The sequence below is a fragment of the Pelecanus crispus genome, chromosome 1 (assembly GCF_030463565.1).
Source record: "Pelecanus crispus isolate bPelCri1 chromosome 1, bPelCri1.pri, whole genome shotgun sequence".
Lineage (NCBI taxonomy): Eukaryota > Metazoa > Chordata > Aves > Pelecaniformes > Pelecanidae > Pelecanus > Pelecanus crispus.
The window spans coordinates 225,178,714-225,202,012 of record NC_134643.1 but is presented as its reverse complement, the minus strand read 5'-3'; the positions used below and the strand labels follow the sequence as shown (position 1 = coordinate 225,202,012).

At 40.5% G+C, this 23,299-nt stretch overlaps 1 protein-coding gene across 1 annotated transcript in view; it reads left to right on the top strand.

Annotated features, from left to right (window-relative positions):
* FCHSD2 (FCH and double SH3 domains 2) overlaps nt 1-23,299 on the top strand; it is a 174,926-nt gene that overhangs the window by 24,685 nt on the left and 126,942 nt on the right. The window contains exon 3 of the mRNA XM_075722744.1: nt 11,886-11,931. Within this exon, the coding sequence (XP_075578859.1) occupies nt 11,886-11,931 (46 nt within the window). The remainder of the gene's footprint in view (nt 1-11,885; nt 11,932-23,299) is intronic.

Genomic DNA, 23,299 nt, shown 5'->3' with positions numbered 1-23,299 from the left:
TAGGAAATGTATGCACTGAGGGGTCCAGACTTTTGCTCCTTGATAAAAACGGTGATGAATTGCTTTTTCTTTATCAGATAAATCTGGAAGGTAACAATGTGCATATAAAACAGTCAGCTTTCTAGGAAGAGATCTGTTTCATTCAGATGATAAAAAGAAAATCATTGAACAAAAGAGTTTGTTATTTTTAAAACTGAACATAAAGGCTGTGACACAGCATCTGGTGATTTTTTTTTTTTTTTTTTTTTCCCCCTTGGAGTGGCTGAAAGGGAAACTGAAGTACCCTGTGGTAGTGGAGAATCTGGTCTTGAAAGAAATGGAAGTGACTTTCTGCTTGCTTATGACTTCTTGATTTCTCCAGTTGCCTTTTTGCGAGAGCAAAGGCATGATGTCTAGTCTTAGAGAGGCAACATTGGTTTGACTGACATACAGGGATGTTTAAATGGAATCTGACTAGTTGGAAAGCAACTGGAGGCAGTGCCCTCCCCGGTGAGGTATCTTTTGTTGCCATTGACTTTCAGGTGGTCTGATGGTGGAAAGAGTTGTAGTAATGGAGTTAATTCTGATGAAGGTGAAACTTTACCCTGGCTGTGGGTGCTGAAAGATGAACTTGATGCCTTTTTGCCTAAAGAGCCTTTGAACTGCTTCCTTGTGGGGATCTCTTGTTACCTCTGCCCTTTTCTGGGTGAATTCAGGGAGGAAATGTCCCATTAGCCTGCTTGGATAAGAAAAACTTTCTGCTATCTAGTAGAGAATACTTAAAACAGTTTGTCCATGTTTTCCCAAGACAGTTGAGCATGGCTGTCTAGATGGATGCAGATGAATAAGCTCCTTTGCTCTGTTCTCAGAGCTGGCAGGTCTGTTGGACACGGAGCATCCAGATCAGTGCTGTTGGAGGTTCAGCCATCTTAGACCACGATCAGAGGAACCGTCAGATTTGTACCAGTTTTACGGGCCCGCCTGCAACACTTGGGACATGCACCATGCGTGTCTCGCTCCGAACCTTGCTGCTTTCCAAGTTGCTTGTTTTGGGTTTTTGTGGTGTGTTTATGACCGTCTGTCAAACCAGAAGTTAAATTTGTCTTAGATTTAACAGATTTTAACAGATACTTTATTTGTGATGCTAGAACAATTCCAATAGTGAATGGATGTGTTGGCGCAAACTTAAGTTTGAAAAAGCAGACTGTTGTGATAAAAGCGTTGATATAGAATTAAGTTGTCCTCAGTGATTTTTTTTTGATGCGTAAGTAAAATATCATTAGTGTTGTTCAGTGATCAATGTAGGCATGGTGGGCAAGTAGAATTTGTGCCAGGAAACATGTTATGGCTAGAAAAAATTAAACTAAACTGCACATGGTCACTTAATGCTATTTTCTCAAACTTTCATAGGTAGGCATGTCGAATACATTTCTCTTTTTGACGTTCATCATTGGATCAGTCTTTTGTGATCTTCATATATGTTCAAATAAACGGAGTACCCTAAAAAAGAACAAAGAACTGATGCTGTACGTGTTCCCAAGTTATACTTTCTTTATTTGAAAAGCAGGCAGGCTGATGACTGTGTAGCTGTGTAACTATGAGGGCTGGCTCAAGAGGTGGGGAAATATGCTGTTGAGGAAAGAGGACTGCGCTACCGTTTTCACTGGTAGCAGAAAGCCTTAGCCAAAGATTAATGCTGGTATCACTATAGTCGTTCAAGAGTTCAGAATTCGCTCTGTAAGGCCACTTAACCCCCTGCCACTGGACTGGCGTAGGGTTTCCATTTTGCAGTAGATGTAACTTTGAAAGTGCAACAGCCGTGAACTTGCTTCAGCTTACCTTTAGCTGGGTGGCAAGAAGGGTCATTATCTTCTGATACTACTTCTTTTTTTCCCTGCTAATGCCATGTCTGAACTTTATATAAACCTGAAGAAGCTTAAAGAGCTTTCCAGTTGTCTGCCAGGTACTTGTGTCAAATCACAAAGCTGATGGTGATTTTTTTTTAGATGCTATAGGCAGTGAAACGGCTCTGTTAGTGTATTCCAGGCGAGGCTGCTGCATTGCCTTAAGACGATAGCATTTTCTGTGCTCAGAGGAGTTTTTTTGCTTGGAAAAGGGAAAGCCAGTCTTTTGTGTAATTATGTGAACTCCCCAACCTACAAAAGTCTCTGAATTTGAAGCCATGGGTACTTTGTGATGAAAATTGCTTCTGATCGTTCTGCCTCCGTTGTATGTAGTGTTTTAAATTGCCTCTTTGAAGTGGTGCGTTGCTCACTCTTTTCTTTGAAGAACCACACGTGCGCTTACCTGGTGGAAAGAAGCTAACAGGAGACCACTTCTTATTAGAAGTATGTTTCTAATTTTAATAACCTGGGTGGTTGTGTTCCGGCTGCTGCTATGGCTTCTGAAGTCTGTATATAGATAACTTTTGAAATCGGCGCTTTTCTGTAAAATAATTTATCCTTCAGACACTCAGAAATTTATGCATATCATTTAAAATGCTTTGGTAGTGGTAATTCTGTTTAGGGTAAACAGAAAAACAAGAAAAGGCTATTACATGCAGCGTTTGAGAGTCTTGTCGTGATGAATAATTTCTGTAGATTAATTATTGCACCAGGTATGTCGTCTTTGTCTCTGCTGGACATGGAAAGGGAATATTAATGCAGTCTGTCCCTGCATATACGGGTGTTCCTGAAGTACCTAATTAGGCATGCAGCTGCTAGTGCGCTATGTTATCTCAGCATTTATTGCCAACCGCTGGCGTAAACTGAGCTATGGTGATGATTTATGTTAGCTGAAGTAGTTTTGAAATCGGTTGTGCCTTTGTTAGTGACACACCTGTCCTTAAATTAAAAACCAGGTAAAAGCACTCGTTCAGCTGTATGATACTGATTCATTATGATGCATTTTTCATGTACTGGGGAAAGTGGGATGAGGCGCCCAGATAAAGCGGTGAATTAAACCTCCAAACAAGAACGTCAGCATTCCTAAGGAAATCCGGTTTTCCTACAAGAGGGGAAAATGTTTTGTCTCCCTCCCTCCCCCCAAGTATTTCAGGATTGCTCCCCTTTGATTTTGTAGTGGCAGCTGGAATTACAAAGAATGTTTTAATTCATCTGTGACCATATCAAATCTAACTATCTGTCTATTAAACGTTAGCTGTTGTACCTTTTGAAGTGTTAAGATGTTTCTTCTGGTATGCTGTGCCTTTTGCTTACACATAGAATAGAATTATAGAATCGTTTAGGTTGGAAAAGACCTTTAAGATCATCCAGTCCAACCATTAACCTGACACTACCAAGTCTACCACTAAACCAGTTCAGGGGAGAGGAATAATTAAGTTCATGTTTCCTGCCTTGGGGGCTGGATTGTTTTTTAATGAAAGTGAAACTAGGAATCATTAAGGTTGGAAAGGACCTCTAAGATCATCAGTCCAACCATCAACCCAACACCACCACGCCCACTAAACCATGTCCCAAAGTGCCACGTCTGCCTGTTTGTTGAACCCCTCCAGGGATGGTGACTCCCCCACCTCGCTGGGCAGCCTGGTCCAATGCTTGACCACTCTTTCCATGAAGAAATTTTTCCTAATATCCAATCTGAACCTCCCCTGGCACAACTTGAGGCCATTTCCTCTGGTCCTGTCGCTTGTTCCTTAGGAGAAGAGACCAACACCCACCTCACTACAACCTCCTTTGAGGACATGCATGTGTTCCAGTGAGGTTTCCCTTAGCATGGGCTAGACGGTGCAGCAGATTTTACTACCTGATGTAGCAGCTGACGAGTGGTTTTTAGGCTGCTTCTTCAGCAATCGTCTTTTGGGCACTGCTGTTGACTTGCTGCTGGCTCCAGCAGACAGCTTCTCTTGGCTGTTTCCTGACAGGGGAGTACGTAAACCTTCTGTCTTCAACAGGCTGACCAGGGAGCAACTCTTCAACAGATGTTCAGAGTGTAGCTATAAGCTGCTAGCCTAGAGTACAGCTAAGAGGTAGCAGATGGCACAGCAGGAACGCAAGGTGGGCCAAAGACTCCACTCAGGATGTGGAGTTGCTTGAAGTTGAGCAATGATGGTGTCAGGAACATCAATGGGAGCAACTACCTCTGGCACAACAGAGGTCTCCACCCGGTCAGAGGATGCTGCTGTCTGGGTCTTGGCCTGCAAGGTGTGCGTGGTGCCTCTGCCTGGGGCTGGGGCCAGCCGTTGCCTCCCCTGTGGGAGATGTGCATTGATAAAGTACTGGGATGCCGCCAAGTAAAGGAGCTGTGGAAGGAAGTGAACAGACTGCGTACCGTCAGGGGCAGGTGATGGTCACTGGAGACTCCTGCAGGAAACAGAAGCATCCATGTGCTGAGCTAACTTGATATCTTGGGAGGTTGTTTGCTGGAGGGCTTAGATCCAGGATACTGCAGAACAACTACAGAGGATTATCCAACATGGGGACTGTTACCCCATACGGGCACCTAGGATGCTACCAAAGGTGACCTTGAATATGTAAAGTGATGGCAGAACTCTGGACAAGTGTGAAGGGCAGGGGGGCCTTGGACATGTTCGTAGTCCTTCCTGTGAAGGTGAAGGGCTTGGGCAGGAGTGGACACATCCAGCAGGTCAGCACGTGGCTGTGCAGCTGATGTTGCAGACAGGGCGTTGGATCTTACGAACGTGACAGCCTCGTTGAAACAAGGACTGCCGAGGAGGGCTGGGATCCATCTGACAAGGTGGGGCATGAGCACCTTTGCCAACAGCTAGACCCGGTGAGGAAGGCTGTAAAGTAGGTCTGCTGAGGGAGTGTTACAATAACGTGAAGCAAAGGCGTGGGATCTAATGAGGAAGTGTCTGGGGGACAGTGTCCTGGAAGAGGCTTTCCCCAGTATGACTGGGGATCTGTCACGAGTGCCTGTACATGAGCCCGTGCAACTGGGAAACAAACAGGAGGAATTGGAAAAGCGTGTGCAATCCCGTCCAGTTTGTTTGGACATCTGAGTGGTAGCAGGAGCCTCGGTTGTCCCATTCCATGGATTCCTGGTTGGACTGTTGGACAACGTGCTACAGTCTTGACATGTATTAGAAAGGTATGTTCAAGAGGTCTCCTGATCTGTCTCAGCAAGCACCCAGAGAAGCAGTTCTGTTTTAAATTTCATTGCTTGACCAAAGAGAGTACCTAGTCCAAAGAAGTGCTTTCTTGCTCAGGGAGGAAGAAGCTATTTCCATGGTATGCTTTATGTATTTCCCAGGAGCTAAGGTTTTGCCTTAGTTCCTGGGAAGATTACAGAGCAAAACTTCCTAGAAGCCATTTCCAAAGCTTATTTTCCAAGAAGCCATTGCTTGAAGGGGCAAGAAGGTGATTGGGAGCAGCCGGCATGGACTTACCAAGGGCAGATTGTGCCCGATTGCCTTCTGGGATAACTGGCTATGTGGGCAGAGTGACAGCAGTGTATGTTGTATGTGTTGACTTTGGTAGGGCCTTTGACACAGTCTCCTGTAGTACCTTTATAGCCACGTCGGGGACATATGGGCTGATAAGTGGCCAATAAAGTGGGTGGAAAATTGGCTGAACTTCCCAACTCTGAGTGGTGGAGAGCAGTACAAAGTCCAGCTGGCAGCTGGGTGTCTCTCAGAGGTCAATACTGGATCAGTACTGTTTAATGACTTTAATAAAAACTTGGATGATGGGATGGAACATGCTTTCAGCAAGTTCATGAAGGCTGTCAAATTGGGGGAGAACGGTTGATAGTTAGGCTGGAGGCAGGGCTGTGATCAGAGCGACCTTGACACACGGGTGAAATGGGCTGCCAGGAACCTCAGGAAGGTCAGCAAAGGCAAATGCAAAGTCCTGCCCCAGGGACACGCCGGCCTTGAGCAACAGGCCAGGCCGGGGCGGCCGGCTGGAAATTTCAATGCCACCTTGTACGTAAATATTTCAAGTGCGTGTAGTTCACCATGGGGGTTCCTCCCCTGTTGCTCCTCTATTGGGATCTGTTTCCATCGCTTAGGATAAATACATCTTGTCACTGCAAAAGGCATTCTGGATCTGTTTGTCAGTTAAGGGAGGCAGGGAATTGAAATCTACGCTGTATTTTAACGTGCTGCGCGCAGGTTTTTTTCTTCAAAGGTAGATTGGGAGGTTTTATTCCTGCTAAGAGACTGTGTTCGTGCCCGTATTTACTGTTAGATAGGCGGTTTTTAGATTGTTCAGTAGTGATTTTGCTTTGTCTCTTCTCTGAATGGGACAAAAAGAATGAACAAAGCCAGCAGTGTAATTCTACTTTAATACACAATATTGGCTTTTGAGTTTTCTGGGGTTGCCCCCCCCCCCTTTTTTTTTTTTTCCTTTTAATGAGAGCTGTCTGTTTTAATATTACTCTGAAAGTTTTGGAGTGAGTGTATCTTTTCACCTTAAAAAAAGAAAATCAATGTAGTATTAGTTTGGACATCATTGCACACCAAGTGTGTGTGCTACGAGTGTACACTGTAAGCAGAAGTTGCAAAGTCCTAATTTTTCTGCTGGCATATGTTCTAGATGTCATGAATTATTCTTGATCTACTTTTTGGAAAACTGGAAATTTTTGGGTGTTTTTTAATTCACTGATTCACCTCCTTGAGTGTTGGTGGATTGAGTCAGTTTAAAACCAGTTGGAATGCGCTCTACAGTTCCTAAGAAGACTTACTTCAAGAATTTTTGATGGGGTGAATTCATTTTTAAACTGAATTTCAAAATTGCCTTAATACCCCATAACATTGAAATATTGGAACGTCTTTTATTCCTACACCTTTTTTCCCATTCTTTTTCTCGTCATATTGGGGCTTTACAGATCTACTCTACTGATCTGAATCACTTAACGTGGGTTTCACTTTTTGTCAACTTTGGGAGTTCACGGTTGGTAAAGCAAAGAGAAAACGATACCGACTATTGTTTCGATTCTGTTAGGGATACAGATAGCCTGTATTAAAAGGATTAACCTAAATGATTCTATGATTCTATGATTAAAAAAAGGTTTTGGAGAGTTATCATCACCGTGCGGTGTGTCCATGTGTAATTTTTCCCCTCCTTCCTTTCATCATCTTTCACTTAAACGGCACTGAAAGTGTCAATTCTGTTGCTCTGTGTTGTGCTGATCTGGGAAATCCAGTCTCCGTAGGGCTGAGCATGTTATTTTTTCATTTGCTGCTCCTTGCTTTTGTTGGTGTAGCAGTTGGGGGCTCTCTTAGGTCAAGGTCAGTTAAAACAGGTGCATTTCTTTAGTCTAACATTTTTGGATGTTTCCGATATGATACTAATTTGTATGTTTTCTGGTGCTTTGCATAGTTTTATAAATCGTAAGGAATTTTTTTTCATTAAAATTTTGAAACAATTGATCTGAATGTCCATAGCCAAAAAATTGTATTAACACTAACTGCTAGTGCTAGGTGAGTTGCACCAACTTGCCAGTTTATACATCTGTTTTTTGACCGTTATCTTGTGATCTTGCACGGGGACTCGTTCCAAATGCGATTCGGGCCCCTGCTTGGCTCATTGTTGAATTTCTCAGCCTTTAAATGGAAATACATTCACCTCTGCAAATCTAGCCCCTTCTTTTATTCAAGAGACCTGTACGTGAAGTGTCTGTTTACATTTTTGCATAGCTCTCTAGATGGAGTTAAATTAGCTTTTTTAATACAGTGTAATTCGCTTTCTGATTTTCAGGGTGTCACTGTGTTTGACTGTTTTTACTGTGCAAGCTGTGACTTTCATCCTTAGATTTGTATGACCGGATAATCTTGGCAAATATAACATTGTTTTATATAGCGCTTATGTATATTTTAATGTTAATATACTGATTTTTTTTATGAAAGTGGGAGCTTTCGACATTTCCAGCCCAAGTGGACATCCACGTACCAGGTTGAGCCCATCTGTTTCTCCTGGTAACTCACAGCTCTATAGGAAACCTTCTTGAAGTATCATCCTCCACTGACCTGACTCCTTAGTTCACGCTGTTACTCCTATTTACAACAAAAAGTTAAAAATATACCTGAATATTTCATAGCATCTGTAATCTTAAACTGATATGAGTAATTTAAATACTTAGCAGTTGCTGGAATTCGTATTTGGGAATTTGCAGTGACGGTGAGGGTTTGGCACTAGTAAAAGTAGTATTGGCAAAGTGAGGATGACAGTAAGTGTAGTGTGTTGGTTTGTTTTTGTTTTTTTTTTTTTTCCTCCTGCTCCCTTACAGTTCCACTGTTTCACAGAGCCCAAGGGAAAGTTAGATCACGTAATCTAATTTCTTTAATATGACAGATCACTACATTTCATCCAGATATTTTTCGTCACATAAAATCATATGAATTAAGACCAAAGAATTTACTTCCTCACGAAACAAGGCGACCAGCTCAGCCTCGTGGTGCACCTCGGAGTGTGTTATCCCGGGTCAGGAGCCTGGTGAGGAATGTAAGGAGAAGATGTAGGTGGGCGAAGTCCTGCTACGCAGCAGAAAAATCTCCACCCTCTTCCTCTTCAGATATTTTTATTAGTTTTTGGTCTGGAAGAGAAGTCCTTTCCAACCTCACACGTAGTCCTTGTTGTCCTAATGACAATAGGAGCGACTGTTCTCTAACCCCACTGCTCTGTTTTCAGACTTGGCCAATTGCTGACATTTCAAAGGAAGACAACCCTTCTCTGCAGAGCTTCTCTAGCTGTTTGTGCTTCGGAAAGAACATTCCTTCGTAATCCCTCCAGGATTAGGTTCATTCTAGTCATACGGGGCCATAAGCCATGGAAGGGGCTGTAGGCAGCAGCGTGTGAGGAAATGCTGTGGGTGGCTGGCATTGCCTCTCGATGTTAAATCATGGATGTTGAAACCATTGAAATAACTTTCCTGAGCGTGACTTTTCCTTCAGGCTTGCAGCAGCCTTCCCTAGCAGCAGGCTCTTTTAAGACAGGCGCTTGGTCACACTCCGGACGTGTAATAAAATAATGTTTTCTTTGAAATGGTGGCTTCTTGTCCTGATGGTGAACGTAAATCTTTTTTTTTTTTTTTTAATTGGTTTTCATTTTTTGGAGACTTAAGTCAGGATTTTCCTGCAATGTGAGGATTGTGGCAAGTATCACACTTAAATGAAAAATGGTCTTCGCTTGACTGTATGGACCAAATATCATTGAATTTCTTTGTGTTTATTCTTTCTCACTCTCTTCTTAAACTGTCAAAGACTTTAAATGCTTTTGAATGATTTTTAGTGGGACAAGGGAAATAAGTGTATCGCATGAATTAGCATTTGCAGGATAGACATGATATTTAGGAATTACTGTCCAGAAACAAAAACTAAGACCTTTTTTTGGGTGTGCAATTCTGGTGTTTCTTGCACTTAATTAATGGTTAATTTGAGAAAAAGATGTAATAGCAGATATTAATACATCCTCCTTTAAAGAAACATTAAATAAACATTCCTGCTTTCTTGCAGACCTGCTAATTCATTTCTTAAAAACTTTTCAGTTAGGGAACATTGTATTAGCTTACGGAACCAAACATTTCCATATATGACTGAACTTGAAATTCCATCTTGAATGACAGCAAGGTCAAGAATATCCCAGCTTTGCACATAAGATACACCCATGAAAGTTTTCCGGTTTCCCAAGTTAAGAAACTATGATGCATTTAGTAGTCAAGACCTTCCCCCCCTGCTCAAAATAATTTTCTCCTGGGAAATTTGTTGTCATCAGTCTCATATTTGCTCATGTTTTGTAATACATTTATGCTAGGCATAAAAGGGTTCCTGTATAAATTGTCCTGAGGTTAAAAACAGCTTTGTGTTTGACTAATCGAGGGAAATGCAGTCACAAAGCAGCGGAGAACACCAGCTTCAAGGAATGCAGACGGCTGATCCTGCTGGTCTTGCAGTACTTACCATTTTCTTCGTTCAGATCAAACACAAATTTAAGTATTGTATAAATCGTATTATGTGCTATCTTGCCAACTTTTTTGTGAAACCCCATTTAAAATACAGAACAAAATCTAAAACGATTCTAAAATGTTTCTAATTTATGGAGCTGCTACTGTACAATACATTTTCTTCATGTTGGAGCTTGCAGTTGTTCCAAGTCCAAGGTTTCTGTCGGTTTTGCGAGTAAATTTGATTTGCATGGTATTTTGTAATTCTACACTAGGGCCAGTTGAATGCTTTTGTTTTTCTTCTCTAGTATAAACCTTTTAATGTAGAAGGTTTTTAGGGGATATCCTAGGCTGCCAGCTTGTCACAATTCGTGTTACGCAGTTAGTTTAAGTGGAATTTGTTTTGCATGGGGAAGGAAACTCATGGTGAAATACACAGCTCCATGTTCAGGTTTTGTGTAAACTGAGTATTCTTAACATTTAGCTCTGATGATATGTTTTCAAATAAGATTAGCTGAGAATTGGAAAATAACTGCCTTTGCCTAAAGTCTTCCCAGATTTACATTTCAAAGACAGCTGCTTGTTTTCTTTTACCTTTTCGATATTGATAACACATTTCAGTCATTCCTGGTACTTATTTCTGCAGTTATATATCCTTTTTACTTATACTAAAAGAAAAGTAATGTCTTATAGAAGGATATTGTGTTTCTCAGATGTTTCTTAAACTGACTTGGGATTTGGACTTTGGAACAGCAGAGCCTAAAAGAAATTGTTTTGTAATATTAGATGAAATATCTTGAGTGCTTTACAAAGTAGATTCATTTACAAGCGTCTCGGACAACTTTACCTGTTCACGTAGGGGAGTTTTGTATGGCACAGTTGTGCAGCCCTTTGTACCCACCTGAGCTACGCGGGGGGATTTAGGAAGATGGGATGTAATTATTGGAGTTGGACTGTGGCCAGCTCTTTGGGGCTATCATTAATCTGGAAAGAATTTTAAGCAATCGCGATGCGTTCAGCCTTTTGTTTGACATCCTGTTGGGGAGACCGAGCCTGTAACGCCCTATCGGCGTGTGGGTGCTCTTCAGGGGTGAAATGGAGTGGACAGGAGTAGAAAGAGCCTGTTCAGAGCTCCTTTTGTTTGTGTTTATTGAGTTAACCTTATTATAGGATGTTCCTGAGGATTTTTTTATTAACATGTCACCATAATTATCGTGTAACTAATTTAAATAGAATTAGGTTTTCTTTTGCTGGTGGCGTAGCCTTAAGCTTAGTAGTTCCTAGTATAGCTTGAAGAAAATTACTCTGGCTGTTGGAGGGATAAAGGGGGAATAGCTGAAGCTATTGAAGAAAGAGCCTTGACACGTCGAGGTATTTGACCCTTCCTTCTGTTATAACGGTGATAGTGTCGAAACCCTCTATTTTAAAATACGTCTAGGTGGTACAGCTTGAGCCCCTACATGAGAGCGCAGCGCTGATGTTAATGGGGAATGACACGCTATGATTGGCACCGTTTGAGTTAAGTGGGTCTAATGTGCTGAATTAATGGGTAAATCAGGATATTGCTGTGGGACAGCATGGGTTTAAAGAGAGGTTGTTCGTCTTGTGACTACAACTGCGGATCTGGTGTGTTCAGTTGCTGTTGAGCAAACATGACTCTCTCTGGTTTTTTATTTTAAAGAAAATAAAGAGTAAGTCTCTCTAGATGCATAAAGCCAAATTCTGTTCTGTGCTACCAAGTTCTTCCCTAGGCTATACCAGTGGAAAGCTGATGAGCCTTTAATGAAGTAAACGGTATTTACACCGGTAGTCCTGGGAACTGAATTTATCCAATAAAACTTGGAAATTTGAACACTGCTTATGTGAAGTCCACATGCGCTAGTTGCTAGGCTACTGATATACAGTTGTCAAACAATTTTGCTTTTTTGTTGCTCATTTAACCGCAAAGACTGTCTAGCAGAAAATCCTTTTAAGTGAATTAGTGAATTTATAATGTTTTGCTGTATATATTAATGGATTTTTTTCTTTTTTTCCTCTTTCAGAGCATTCAGTCAGAAAAGAGCTGCAATAGAGAAAGAATATGCACAGGTAGGTTCTGGAATAGTTTTAATATCTGTGGCACTGTTCTCTTGAGGAAATTTGTTCATTAGCAGATTTCCCACAGTGTATGTTTTTTCGTTCATCCTTTCCGTAATTTGCTTAGTATGAAAGTATCGGGTGGAAATGCTGAATGAGAAAGTTTGGTTTATGCAGGACTTAGGCCCATTCTGTGTTTTCATGGACGTTTTGACTTGAGGAAGTTCTTGGGGACAGAAGACATTTTTAACATTTTTCTCAAATTGTTATAAAATCAATCAACTCTTTGAGGTTTTCTCCAAAGTTCGTGCGAAACTTGAGTAACACGTAAGATCAGGTCAATTAGAGGAGAGGAACCGTGTTCTGGCATACCCAGTCCAAAATAAACTTACATTCACATTCTTTAGTAAGAGCAGCTTCCCATTCATCTGAAATAAAAGCAGCCAGATTTGCCCTCATGCTTGGGACAGGGAGTGGAATGAATTTTGATTTGTTTGTGAGAAAGGAGGGAGGATTGATTTTTTTTTTTTTTTTTTCCTCCCTTGTTCCAAAATTAGAAAGCATCTAATGAGGGGCAGCTGCCTGCTTAATTTACAGTAAAGGCTCTTGGAGCTTAAGTCCAAGTCCAACAGATGAAAAATACATTAATTTATTGTAAAATAGATTAAAGGTAGAATAAAATACAAGCGAGGGAGCTTGTGGAGCTCAATATACAGTAATTACAACTGGAGATGTGCCTGACGTTACAGTTGTCGATGTTGGGGCAGTGACAGAAGTGAAATGTGAAAACACAAGCTGTCGCTAGGACGTTTCCAAATGTAGTTTGTAGGCTGTTGTGTTAAGCATCCTTTTAGTCATCGGTGCTGCATCACCCAAGAGTATATATGGAAGAAACGTTTTCTGGGGGCCAGACTTTACTGTCAGTTTATGAAAGAGGATTTCTGTATGCTTTGAAGCTGCGACGTACGCGTTCTCTAGTCCTAGATTTTCTGCATGTGGTCTTAGCCTGAAACTTAGCAGCAAAGACTGAGTAAATCAAATGAATTCATACTGAATTTAGCCCAAACACTTACAGTGGTGCCATAAGGGTCTGCAGTTACTGGTGCTCCGATTCTTTCATTGTACATGAATTTACATTAGCGTACGCTGATTACATCGGCAGTTGCACTTAATTTGATTAAATATAGCAGTTTTTCAATGACAGAATCAATATATGCCTAATGAAACTTTGATTAAAAGTATGTATTCTTTAGTGATTTTTGTAATGACATTGTAGAGAATTTAAGATCGATTCTTAATACATTTATGCTTTCTACCCTGGGAATGATTTTTTTTATATGCAGAGGCACTTAGAGCGGTCGCTGCATTTAGGGAATAGTCTCGATAAGTTGGAAAAATAATTACATTCTCGGATTCGGAAGGCTCAGTCTTAACAACTGAGGCTTTCAGATACTTGCATTTTAAAACCCCCAACTTTCCAGCGATACAGCTGCATCATTTGAGATTCACTGAATGGCTGCTTATATGAATGAAGTCTTGTGGGATCGCTTCCTTGGTTTGCTGATAAGTGTACAGTTCATGAACAATGTCGGATGTTTCTTCTTGGGCCTGTAAAAGGATTTCTGTTTTTGAGACGGTAATAAAATTTCGCATAAAGCCTTTTGGTGAGAGAAATTGTAATCAAAATAAATGTGAAGTCGTATTCATCGACAGTGGGCGATTCCTTTTAAACCAGTTATAAAGGGAACTGGAAATTCTCAGTAGTTAGTTTCTGAAGCAAGATTTAGAAATCTTTTCACAGATTCTGTCCAAACGCCTGTTGTCACCTCAGGGAACTTGGAATATTCTAGTTTATGACTTTTTTGGCAAACTAAAATAAAAAAAAAGGAAGGGTGGACAGTGAAAATAAGTTTCCCAGAACTGAATGCTTTGTTGGTTTAAAAAACTTGTATGCTGATGCACTGCACTTAGGTGCCAAGTTTCTATACAGAGTGCTTTTGTTGGAGGAGGAGAACCTGTAGAAATGCTAGTGAAACGCCATGGTTCAGCGTTTATAATCTGTCCCGAATTACATGGCAAGTGGCTCGAATGTATGTGATGAATTACAGGATCTGTATGTAAATTAACCCCGTGTCTTATTTTATCAAGGGATTTTTTTTTTTTTTTCTACTGACTCTTTTCACCATATTGTACCTGTTGCCACTGAAGCTTTTCTGAGCTGTTTTTCCACCTCCCGTGGGTTCCTTACCGGCTTTTCTGGGCTGTGCCGTGGTTTAAAGGGGAGAAGTATCTGACACACCAGCCCTAGTACTGCAATTCTGCAGTCCTTTTGAGACCTGTTGTGAAGCTACACTAAGCTATTTCACTCGCATTTTCAGTACTGCATTATTGAATATACGCTTAAAGGCTTACCTTAGTCTTCAGAATGGAGAGTATGGCAAGGCTCTCGTTTCCCGTTAACGGTATTCCTAGTAATAGCATGTAAACTGCAGTTTTGTATTATTAATCCAGGAGAATAGCTAATAATGATGATAATAATAATAATTATAATAAGCTAGCTGAAATCAGTGGCTAAGAATACTCTTTTGTTAGGTGGAAGTAGAACTTGGTGAACATGTGCTTTTGCTGCTACCTAGTAAAAAACTCTTTTACCTAGCATGTTAAATTGGTTAAATCCGGAAAACAAAATTTTGAGATTGTTAATTACATCTCTGCTGTACTTTTTATTATTATTTAACGCTTTTTAGCTTGACAACAGGCTTTCCCAGTCTGTGTCACATCCTGAGAACACAGAGGCGACCTTCCTTGTCATGTTTTGTCACGCTTTGTTTTTGCTCAATATTTAGCGATCGTTGTTTCGGAGTAAAACGTGACTCCAGGCAACCAACGTGGCGTATCTCTTTCGGTTTGCAAATGACCTCAAAGAGCTTGAGCTGGGAAATGGGCTACTCGTTTCAGTGCGTGCTAAGTCGGTTGCTAACTGTAGTACCTGCACTGAAGGCATCAATAATGTAGAAAAGGGGTAGGAAAGTCCATTTTGTGAGCTGCACAAGAGCTTTAAATTTGAACTGAGTTGCAATTAGAAGTTTCTTTTCAGATAAAAAAAGGGGGGGGGGCACTAATTGTTACAGTTTTTTTTTCCTGTCTCTTTTTTCTGGAGGTCAAATTAACGTTGAGATGTGCACGCTCAGTAAAACCAGCTAATCTTATCTGTGATCTGGAAAGAGTGGACAAGTCACTTGGTGTGGATTGCTGCTTCTTGTTGCTTAGATAGCCTGTTGCAATGAGAAACTTGATACGCTGAAAGCATTTTAAAATGTGCAGAAAATAAAAGGTAGTATAATTGAAATCCACACTTTCTTATTGGCAGCTATGAGTGGAGTGCAAGCGCATCCTTTGGTATTGTTCATATCAATGACAATAATTGGGCAAGGAGCCTTAAAATAAGATGAATGCTAAAGAAAAAAGCAGCCTGGCAGAGCAGCTGATGGAGGAAGAGGAGGTGGAGGGGAGGGAGGAGCAGTAAAGGCAGGAGGAAAGGTGGGTGGAAGCAGATTGTATGACCGCCTTTACCACCTTCTCCTTGCCCCGTGAGTGGCTCACCAGACTTGAAAAGATGCTTCTTTCAAGACACCAGATACCTATTTTCACAGAAAAGTGATGAAAACGTGCAATATTCCAATAACAATTTTTGTGTATATATAATGTGTGTGTATATACATTATTTATTTACACATGTGCTTTGTACATAAATATAATGTGTAATTTATTTTATCTAAATGATATTTATGGGCTGCAGTGCCCAAGTAGTTGTTTCTTTTTTTTTTTTTTAATTATTTTTTCCCTTACTGTATTGGTTTCCCATTGTTTAAAATCAGAAGATAGAAGCTGACCCTTTCTTTTAACATCTTCTGACAAGGATGCTAGGCTGCTTTGCTTAAGATATAGTGGCCCTTTTAACAATTTTTCAGTGCATTAAAATTCTAAGGGTTAAAATCAGAGATTTCTCCCTATGTCTTATTAACTTCTGCTGTGGCTAATTTTTTTTCTTTGCTGTGTTTTACCAAGTAGTCCAATGCTTTGCAAATGTTAACTGATTATCCTTGTACTGTGAAGACTGGAAAGGTGATAGTATTTCCCTAATAAGGAATTAGAGAAATTGGATTAATTTTAGCTAACATAATACAGGTCTTTTTGATAGAATGGGAACTAGATACCTGGTCTTTTGAAACTTTTTTTTTTTATTATTTATTTTAAACAGAAGCCTTTGGCAATTAATGCAACTTTTGAGCAATCAAATTCCAATAATTCTTCTTTTGCTTTGTAAAATGCTTTGAGGTTTATAGAGGAGGAGCCCTGTACAAGTATTTATTTGTAAAGTACTTGTGCTGGCGTATTAGAAGGAGGTAAAGTGTGCTTCAGTAGATTGCAGACAACTGTCTTGAAAATCAAATTGCTCCACTTGTAGTAAAAGTAGAATCTGTCAAGAAAGAAAAGTAAGGTGCTAGGTAAAGTACTTCTCTTTTGAAAATATATTGCTTTATTCCAGTGGTGCAGAATTAATTGTAAGAGCAGGAGGATGGCAGGCACTACACAGGAACAGCGTCTCTGAGGCTCGGGGAAGGTGCTAGAGAGCTCTGTAAACGCAACCATTTCAGCGTTGAACGCAAGTTACCTGGCTTGATTCAGAAATCCCACGTGGCAAAACAACTGCAGGTTGGCAAACACAACCTTACAACAGGTTTAGAATAAAAAAAAATTTCAGGGTGAAACAAAGTCTTCCCTCTGACTCAGCAGCTAGCTAAGCCCTGGGGCATCAGTAAAACAAACTTGAGGTACCTGCCTTGAAAAATCCGACAAGCAACTCTCCATAAATTCATTCCCTGCAGTCTGGACAGAATAACTTTTTTTTTTTTTTTTTTCCTTTTCCCCAGCCCAAAGGATACAGAAGGTTACTGTGGCCTTACAGAGAGCAGGAAGAGGTTGTAGACTTTAAGGGTGGGTCCCCGACTTGGGGACAAACAAGAAGCAGCCGTAGATTGACTGGTCAGTAGCCTGTTTTGTTCACCGATGAATTTAAATTTTTCTTCCTTTGAGGATGATACTAGATGTACTGCTGTGGTAAATCTCTCTCTCTAGGGTATTTCTGTAAAATTTTAGTTATTTGTCTTGGGTTTGGTTTATGGCTGAAATAGATGACTTCTGTAATCAAGCAGTAATTTCAAAAATACCTGTGAATTTAGCTTTCGTTGGGGGAAGGTATATTATTAAGACTTAGGCATACGTTATCTTTTAGGGAATGAAGAGCTTTGACTTCTGTACTCCAGATCACATGAGGAGGTGTTTAGCTGATAATTAGCACACATAGGGAAACTAGTTTTTTCTCAGGCTTATCTTTTGAAGAAGCTTGGCTATCATTCCATGGTTTCACTGCAGAGAAACTTTGGCTTGTGGTAAATGAGTAGCCTATGTAGAAATTTCCTTACCGGGCAGTGAGATGAATGGTTGCTATATGTGGATGTACTTGATAGCAGTTAATTTGGAAGACAGCAAATTGCTTTGAAATCCTTCTATGTATTTCAAACTTTCTCTAGGAAACTTTAGGAAAAATTCAGAGTGAAATCTTTTTCCATAAATGATCTCACTGCATGTCTGCAGGTGTTAGCTTTATCATTGCTGTCTATTTTGAAAGACAGACCAAAAAGATATAAAAAAAAACCCTTTAAATTTCTGAGTTTTCTTTATATAATCCTTCTCTTGAGATTTTCAGTATCTTTACTGTACTGGTTTAGATCTCTTTCGAAAGCCACGTCTGGTCTGGCTCACACTGGCTGTGTGAAGTGATCCCGGAGGTTTGAGATGGTCCACGTGCATTACTCAAGAGTATGTCGATAGGTTTGAGGTAGCTTCAATTCTGTTTTATCAGCAGTATTGCGTAGCATTTTAATAATTTTTCATTTGTTCTTTTACTGAATATGAAAACCCACGTTTTTGTCCTCCATCGCTGGGGAATGTTCTCCTCCCAAGCCAGAGCTGTGGCCTCGCCATCAGAGTCTGGAGGGAGACTTTCCGCATGGCCTTTTTCCAGCTTCAGTTCCTTCCTGTAGTGGCTGTGTGAACATGGCACCTCTTTGACTTAGCAGAGTTCATTTCTTACCTGTACAGAGATAAGAGCTACCAAAATCTTGTAATCCAAGGTCTGAATTGAATTTTCTGCCTCTCACTTCGTAGGAATTTCTGTAGGAAAAGGCAGCAGACCCACTGAAGCTTCATATGTAACTTTATTTTGGATGTTACTCCCTTAAGCCTTGTTGGCACAGCTAGTTGCGGGAGGGGGAAAAGCTGTATCCAAGAAACCTCCGGATCCAAATGCAAAAACGCCGGAGCCATTCAGGCCTATTCCTGTACTGAGTGATATTCCCTCATGTATACTTAGGGGCTCTGAGGCTCCTCTGTTTCTCCCGCTTTGGAGTCTTGCTCTGGTTGATCCCATCTGTCATAGAAAACCATGTCAGGCAGGTTTGCTTATAAACATACTGTGCTTCTTTCTGAAGACTTCTTCCTGCTTCGTGAATAAAAATATAAGAAACTGAGCAGGATTCTGGGAGGGCAGGAAAAAAAAAAGTGGTGGTGGGGAAAAAGTATGCTCTTCTATTAACCGTAGAAACTAGGGAGGATGTAGAGCCTTCACAAGTAGCTAATGCTTTCTGGGAGATCATAGAATCGTTTAGGTTGGAAAAGACCTTTAAGGTCATCCAGTCCAACCAGTAACCTAAACACTACCAAGGCCACCACTAAACCAATTAAGAGGATAGGAATAATTTCATGTTTCCTGCCTTGGTGGCTGGATTATTTTTGAATGAAAGTAAAAACTAGGAATCACTAAGGATGGAAAGGACCTCTAAGATCATCAGTCCAACCATCAACCCAACACCCCCATGCCCACTAAACCATGTCCCAAAGTGCTACATCTACCCGTTTTTTGAACGCCTCCAGGGATGGTGACTCCCCCACCTCTCTGGGCAGCCTGTTCCAATGCTTGACCACTCTTTCCCTGAAGAAATTTCTCCCAATATCCAATCTAAACCTCCCCTGGTGCAGATTGAGCCCATTTCCTCTTGTCCTATCGCTTGTTCCTTAGGAGAAGAGCCCAGCCCCCACCTCCCTGCCCCCTCCTGTCAGGAGCTGCAGAGCGATAAGGTCTCCCCTCAGCCTCCTCTTCTCCCAACTGGGAACACCCCCAGCTCCCTCAGCCGCTCCCCACCAGCCCTGTGCTCCAGACCCTTCCCCAGCTCCGTTGCCCTTCTCTGGCCACGCTCCAGCACCTCAATGTCCTTCCTGTACTGAGGTACAAGAGGTACAAAGATGTACAAAGATGATGTCTTTGGTTGCCATCCATGTCACCACTGGCACTCAAAGCACAGGACAGCCTGTGAGAGTTCTTGCTTTCCAGCTCCACCCGTCCTGCCTGGGGCATCTGTGACTCCTGAAGCACCTTACTACACGCATGCTTGATGCAGGCCTGAAGAACTGTACGAGAACACGTTTTGTTTGAATTTGCCTAGTTTACCGAATGACTCAAATTCTTTTTTGTGACTGTTTTGTCCTTTTGCTTAGTTAGTCCTTTGCTGATTTTTGTTGTTTTTACTTGATGAAAGCGTAGAATACTAAGAGGGCCTTGTGCACATACTTGGAAAGTTCAGCTGAACATGGCTTAGATCAATGATTCTTTTGACAATTGTGTTTTGAAGTCTTAGTTACTGGTATCTAATGTTTTTAAATTAACATTTAAATACTAAGACAAATGCTTCAGGAAAATGTGTTGCGTCTACCTCATTAATGTGTAATAGGTAGCAGTCTTCACATGCTGACCTGTCGCTCCATTTGTTATGACACACTGAAATGAATCAAGTGGAAAAAATGGTGGGAAATGTTCAAGAGTGGTTCTCATGGAAGTATTACTACTTTTATTTTTGCAAACAGCAAAATCTGGTTCGTCCAAGTGTTTATTAAATACTGTTTTCTTACATGAGGAAGAGCATCTCCGTGTACGTTTATCTTGTGTTCTGATATTCCAGCATTTATAAAAAACGAACATCAGTGGGTCAAAAGTTTTCTCTTTAAGATATGAGTTTTATGGGTGTGTTGATTAGAAAGTCTTTTTCCTCATTAACGTCACACATTCTCCATGGTACTAATGTGCTGGTTTGTGTTAAAACTAATACAGAATATAGATATTGATTGTGTTTTGCTTTTTTTAAAGTCCATTTATAAATTTAATCTCCACACCTCATAGTGGGCCTGCATTACCACTAATTCCCACTCGTCCGTCGTTTCATCAGCCAACAGAATTTTCCCCTCCTGGGTTTGAATTTCTTAGTAGCCTCTATTTCCTCTCTCTTCCAGTTTCTGTATATTTTTTTTGTAAAGCTTCTACACAAATTCTGACTCTTGTTCAGTTATCTGACAAATTTATTTGTCCCAGTCTGTCTAAATTTTTGCTTGTTGTTAGTTTTACTCATTTTTTCTTATTTTGGAGGAATTAGTTTCTTTTAAAGAGCTAGAGAGAATTGTTGCATATCTTTGAGACTTTCTCTGCTTACACAACTTAATCAGGTTAAAATCAGTGATCTATAAGGCATCCCCACATTTCAGCCCAAGAATCTAATAATCTGTGTTTGTCTAAATGAAAGTCTAAATAGTTGTCTTGCTGAGTGCTTTCATTTTCTGTTTAAAAACCACCCACCTTTCAAGAACCTTCTTATGTTTTAGTTTCTAGAGGTGTCCTGCAATTAGTAATAGCTCTCAAAATTATTTTTCTGGAAGAAAATTTTCTACCAGGGAATAAAAGTATCTTTCAAGCGTCTCCTTGGCAAAATAAGTGGGTGTGTTGTTTTTTATTCTGTGCCATCATTTAGTTTGTGATGTTTCTCCTAGATAATCCACGGTGATCTCTGAAAGGGCTTTGGATTCATTCAGAATCATAGAATCATCGAATCGTTTAGGTTGGAAAAGACCTTTAAGATCATCCAGTCCAACCATTAACCTACACTACCAAGTCCACACTAAACCAATCAAGGGTAGACTAGACTAAACCATTACCCAAAGTGCCACGTCTGCCCGTTTTTTGAACACTTCCAGGGATGGGGACTCCACCACCTCTCTGGGCAGCCTGTTCCAATGCTTGACAACCCTTTCCGTGAAGAAATTTCTCCTAATTTCCAACCTAAACCTCCCCTGGTGCAGCTTGAGCCCATTTCCTCTCGTCCTATCGCTAACTACTTGGGAGAAGAGACTAACACCCACCTCACTACAACCTCCTTTCAGGTAGTTGTAGAGGGTTTGTTTAGGGTATGAAACTAAGAGGAAAACCTGTTCTTCAACAGGTTTGATTACGATTAATCCTAACCAACAGGTTAGGATTATGAGAAATACATATTTATTAATAAGTAATCACACTAAATAAGAGTCTTCATTCCTTGCCACTGTCCTGAAAAATCTCGTATTTGGTGAGGAATGTGTGTACGCACGTGATTTCAGATACACCTGGAGTCTGGATTGTTTTGTTGGTTTGTCTTAAATCTCCGCTCGACAGACTTTCCATTTTTCAGGAGAGGATCCGTACCGCTTCCTGGTCACTGCCCAATGTGGAGATCATGCATATTGATGACCTGGTTTGATCCGTTAAGCCACAATGCTGCATAATACATCAACAGAACTTAGTGGTTCCAGAAAGAAAACACCTGCTTGATACTACCTTTGTATTATATTTTTCTATAGTTGAACACCATTCAGAACACCAGGATATCAATAAGAGGTTGAAGAAAATGAAGTGTAAGACTTAGTAGCTATTCATGCCATTCTTTCCAACAAAGCATGGAGAATCAGTGGCCCTGAATGCTACAAAGACGTGATCTGCTCCATTTCATAAATGGTTAAGAACACTATTGTGAATTTTAGAATAACTTGTAGAGACAAGTTTGACAAATCAGGTGTTATAATGGGATTATTGATACTATTCTGCACTTGTCACAGTTCAACCTCTTAGCGCACGTTTCCCTTTTTACCGCAAAACAAGAAGCTCTTCAGAATTCTCTATATTAAATGTCCGTTTAACATTTAATATAATATACTTTGCATGGAACAAAGACTATGGGTCTACGTGTGACATTCCAAACAATATTATCAGTGGCCTTCTCTTTTTATGTAGATTTTTGCATTCAGTCATTTGTGTATTTTTTCTTCTCCAAGAAACGTGTCAGCACTTAAAGCGGGGGGAAGAAAGTCAGGTATCTGATTTAGGTCTTGTCTTACTGACGGTTCTGTTGGATGAAGAATTAAAATGTCTTACACTGAAATATTTGTCCATTTAAAAAGAATTTTAAAAGTCAGCCTTTTAAAAATGCTAAGCTATCTGCTAGAGTTTTTATGGAATTCTTTAGGTTAAAATAATATTTCTCTAAGAACAGAGGTGGACTGTCAGCTTCTATTTTCAGTGAAAACATCTAGTTCCTTATAAAGGGCTTGCTAAGCTTAGAATTACGCTATTTCTACAAAGAAAGCCCTTCATAAAGGAACTACATTTTTTGCTGAACTGATGCAAGCAAGTTTCTCTTAGCCTGCTTTTAGCCGTTATTTTTCTTTCCAATTACTGCTCTCATAAGCATGCACTGCCTGGAATTTTGATACATGTAAGTGCTCTACTTTCAGATGAAAAACTTCATTCTTAAAAGCTGTTCATTTTCACTTGGGCTCTCAGTTTCAGTGAACCAGGCAGTGTATCTTTCAGTCTGTGGAGTTATCTGTGAGCTGCTTCTGTGGGCATCACTGTTTTCTCTCCTGTAGGTTGTGTGTGTTTGGGTTTTTTTTTCTGTGTCAGCATTTCAGCTTTTTTCTAACACATTCAATCCAAACAGTCATCCTTCCCAATTTCTGCTTTTCTCTTTCCTGTGATTTAAGAGGGCAGGCTAGTCACAACTCAATGCTTTAAAAATAAACGAAGTGGAAACGTTGAGCCTCCAAAGTAGTAGCAGTACCAGCACTGAGTCTTAAGTCCATACCAGCAATACGCTACCTAGTCTTTTCCACCTCTGTTTGAATTCCTTTTTCATGCGTGTCTTTTCACGTATCTTGTCTGGGGTATACAAGAGGAAGGCTCTTTATTTCCTAGTTTTCCATACTAGTTTTCCTTATACACATCACATATTCATCTCAGAGTTACTTAAGCCTGGTTTTATGTCTCCCCCCTAATACAAATACTTCGTACCTGTAAAAGCAACAACTTAGGAACAACTTGGGAGAAGGGAGTGGGATACACTTACGCAATATTTTGGAACATGTGAAAAATTACCACTGAAGCGAGGCATACGGTTTACAGTAA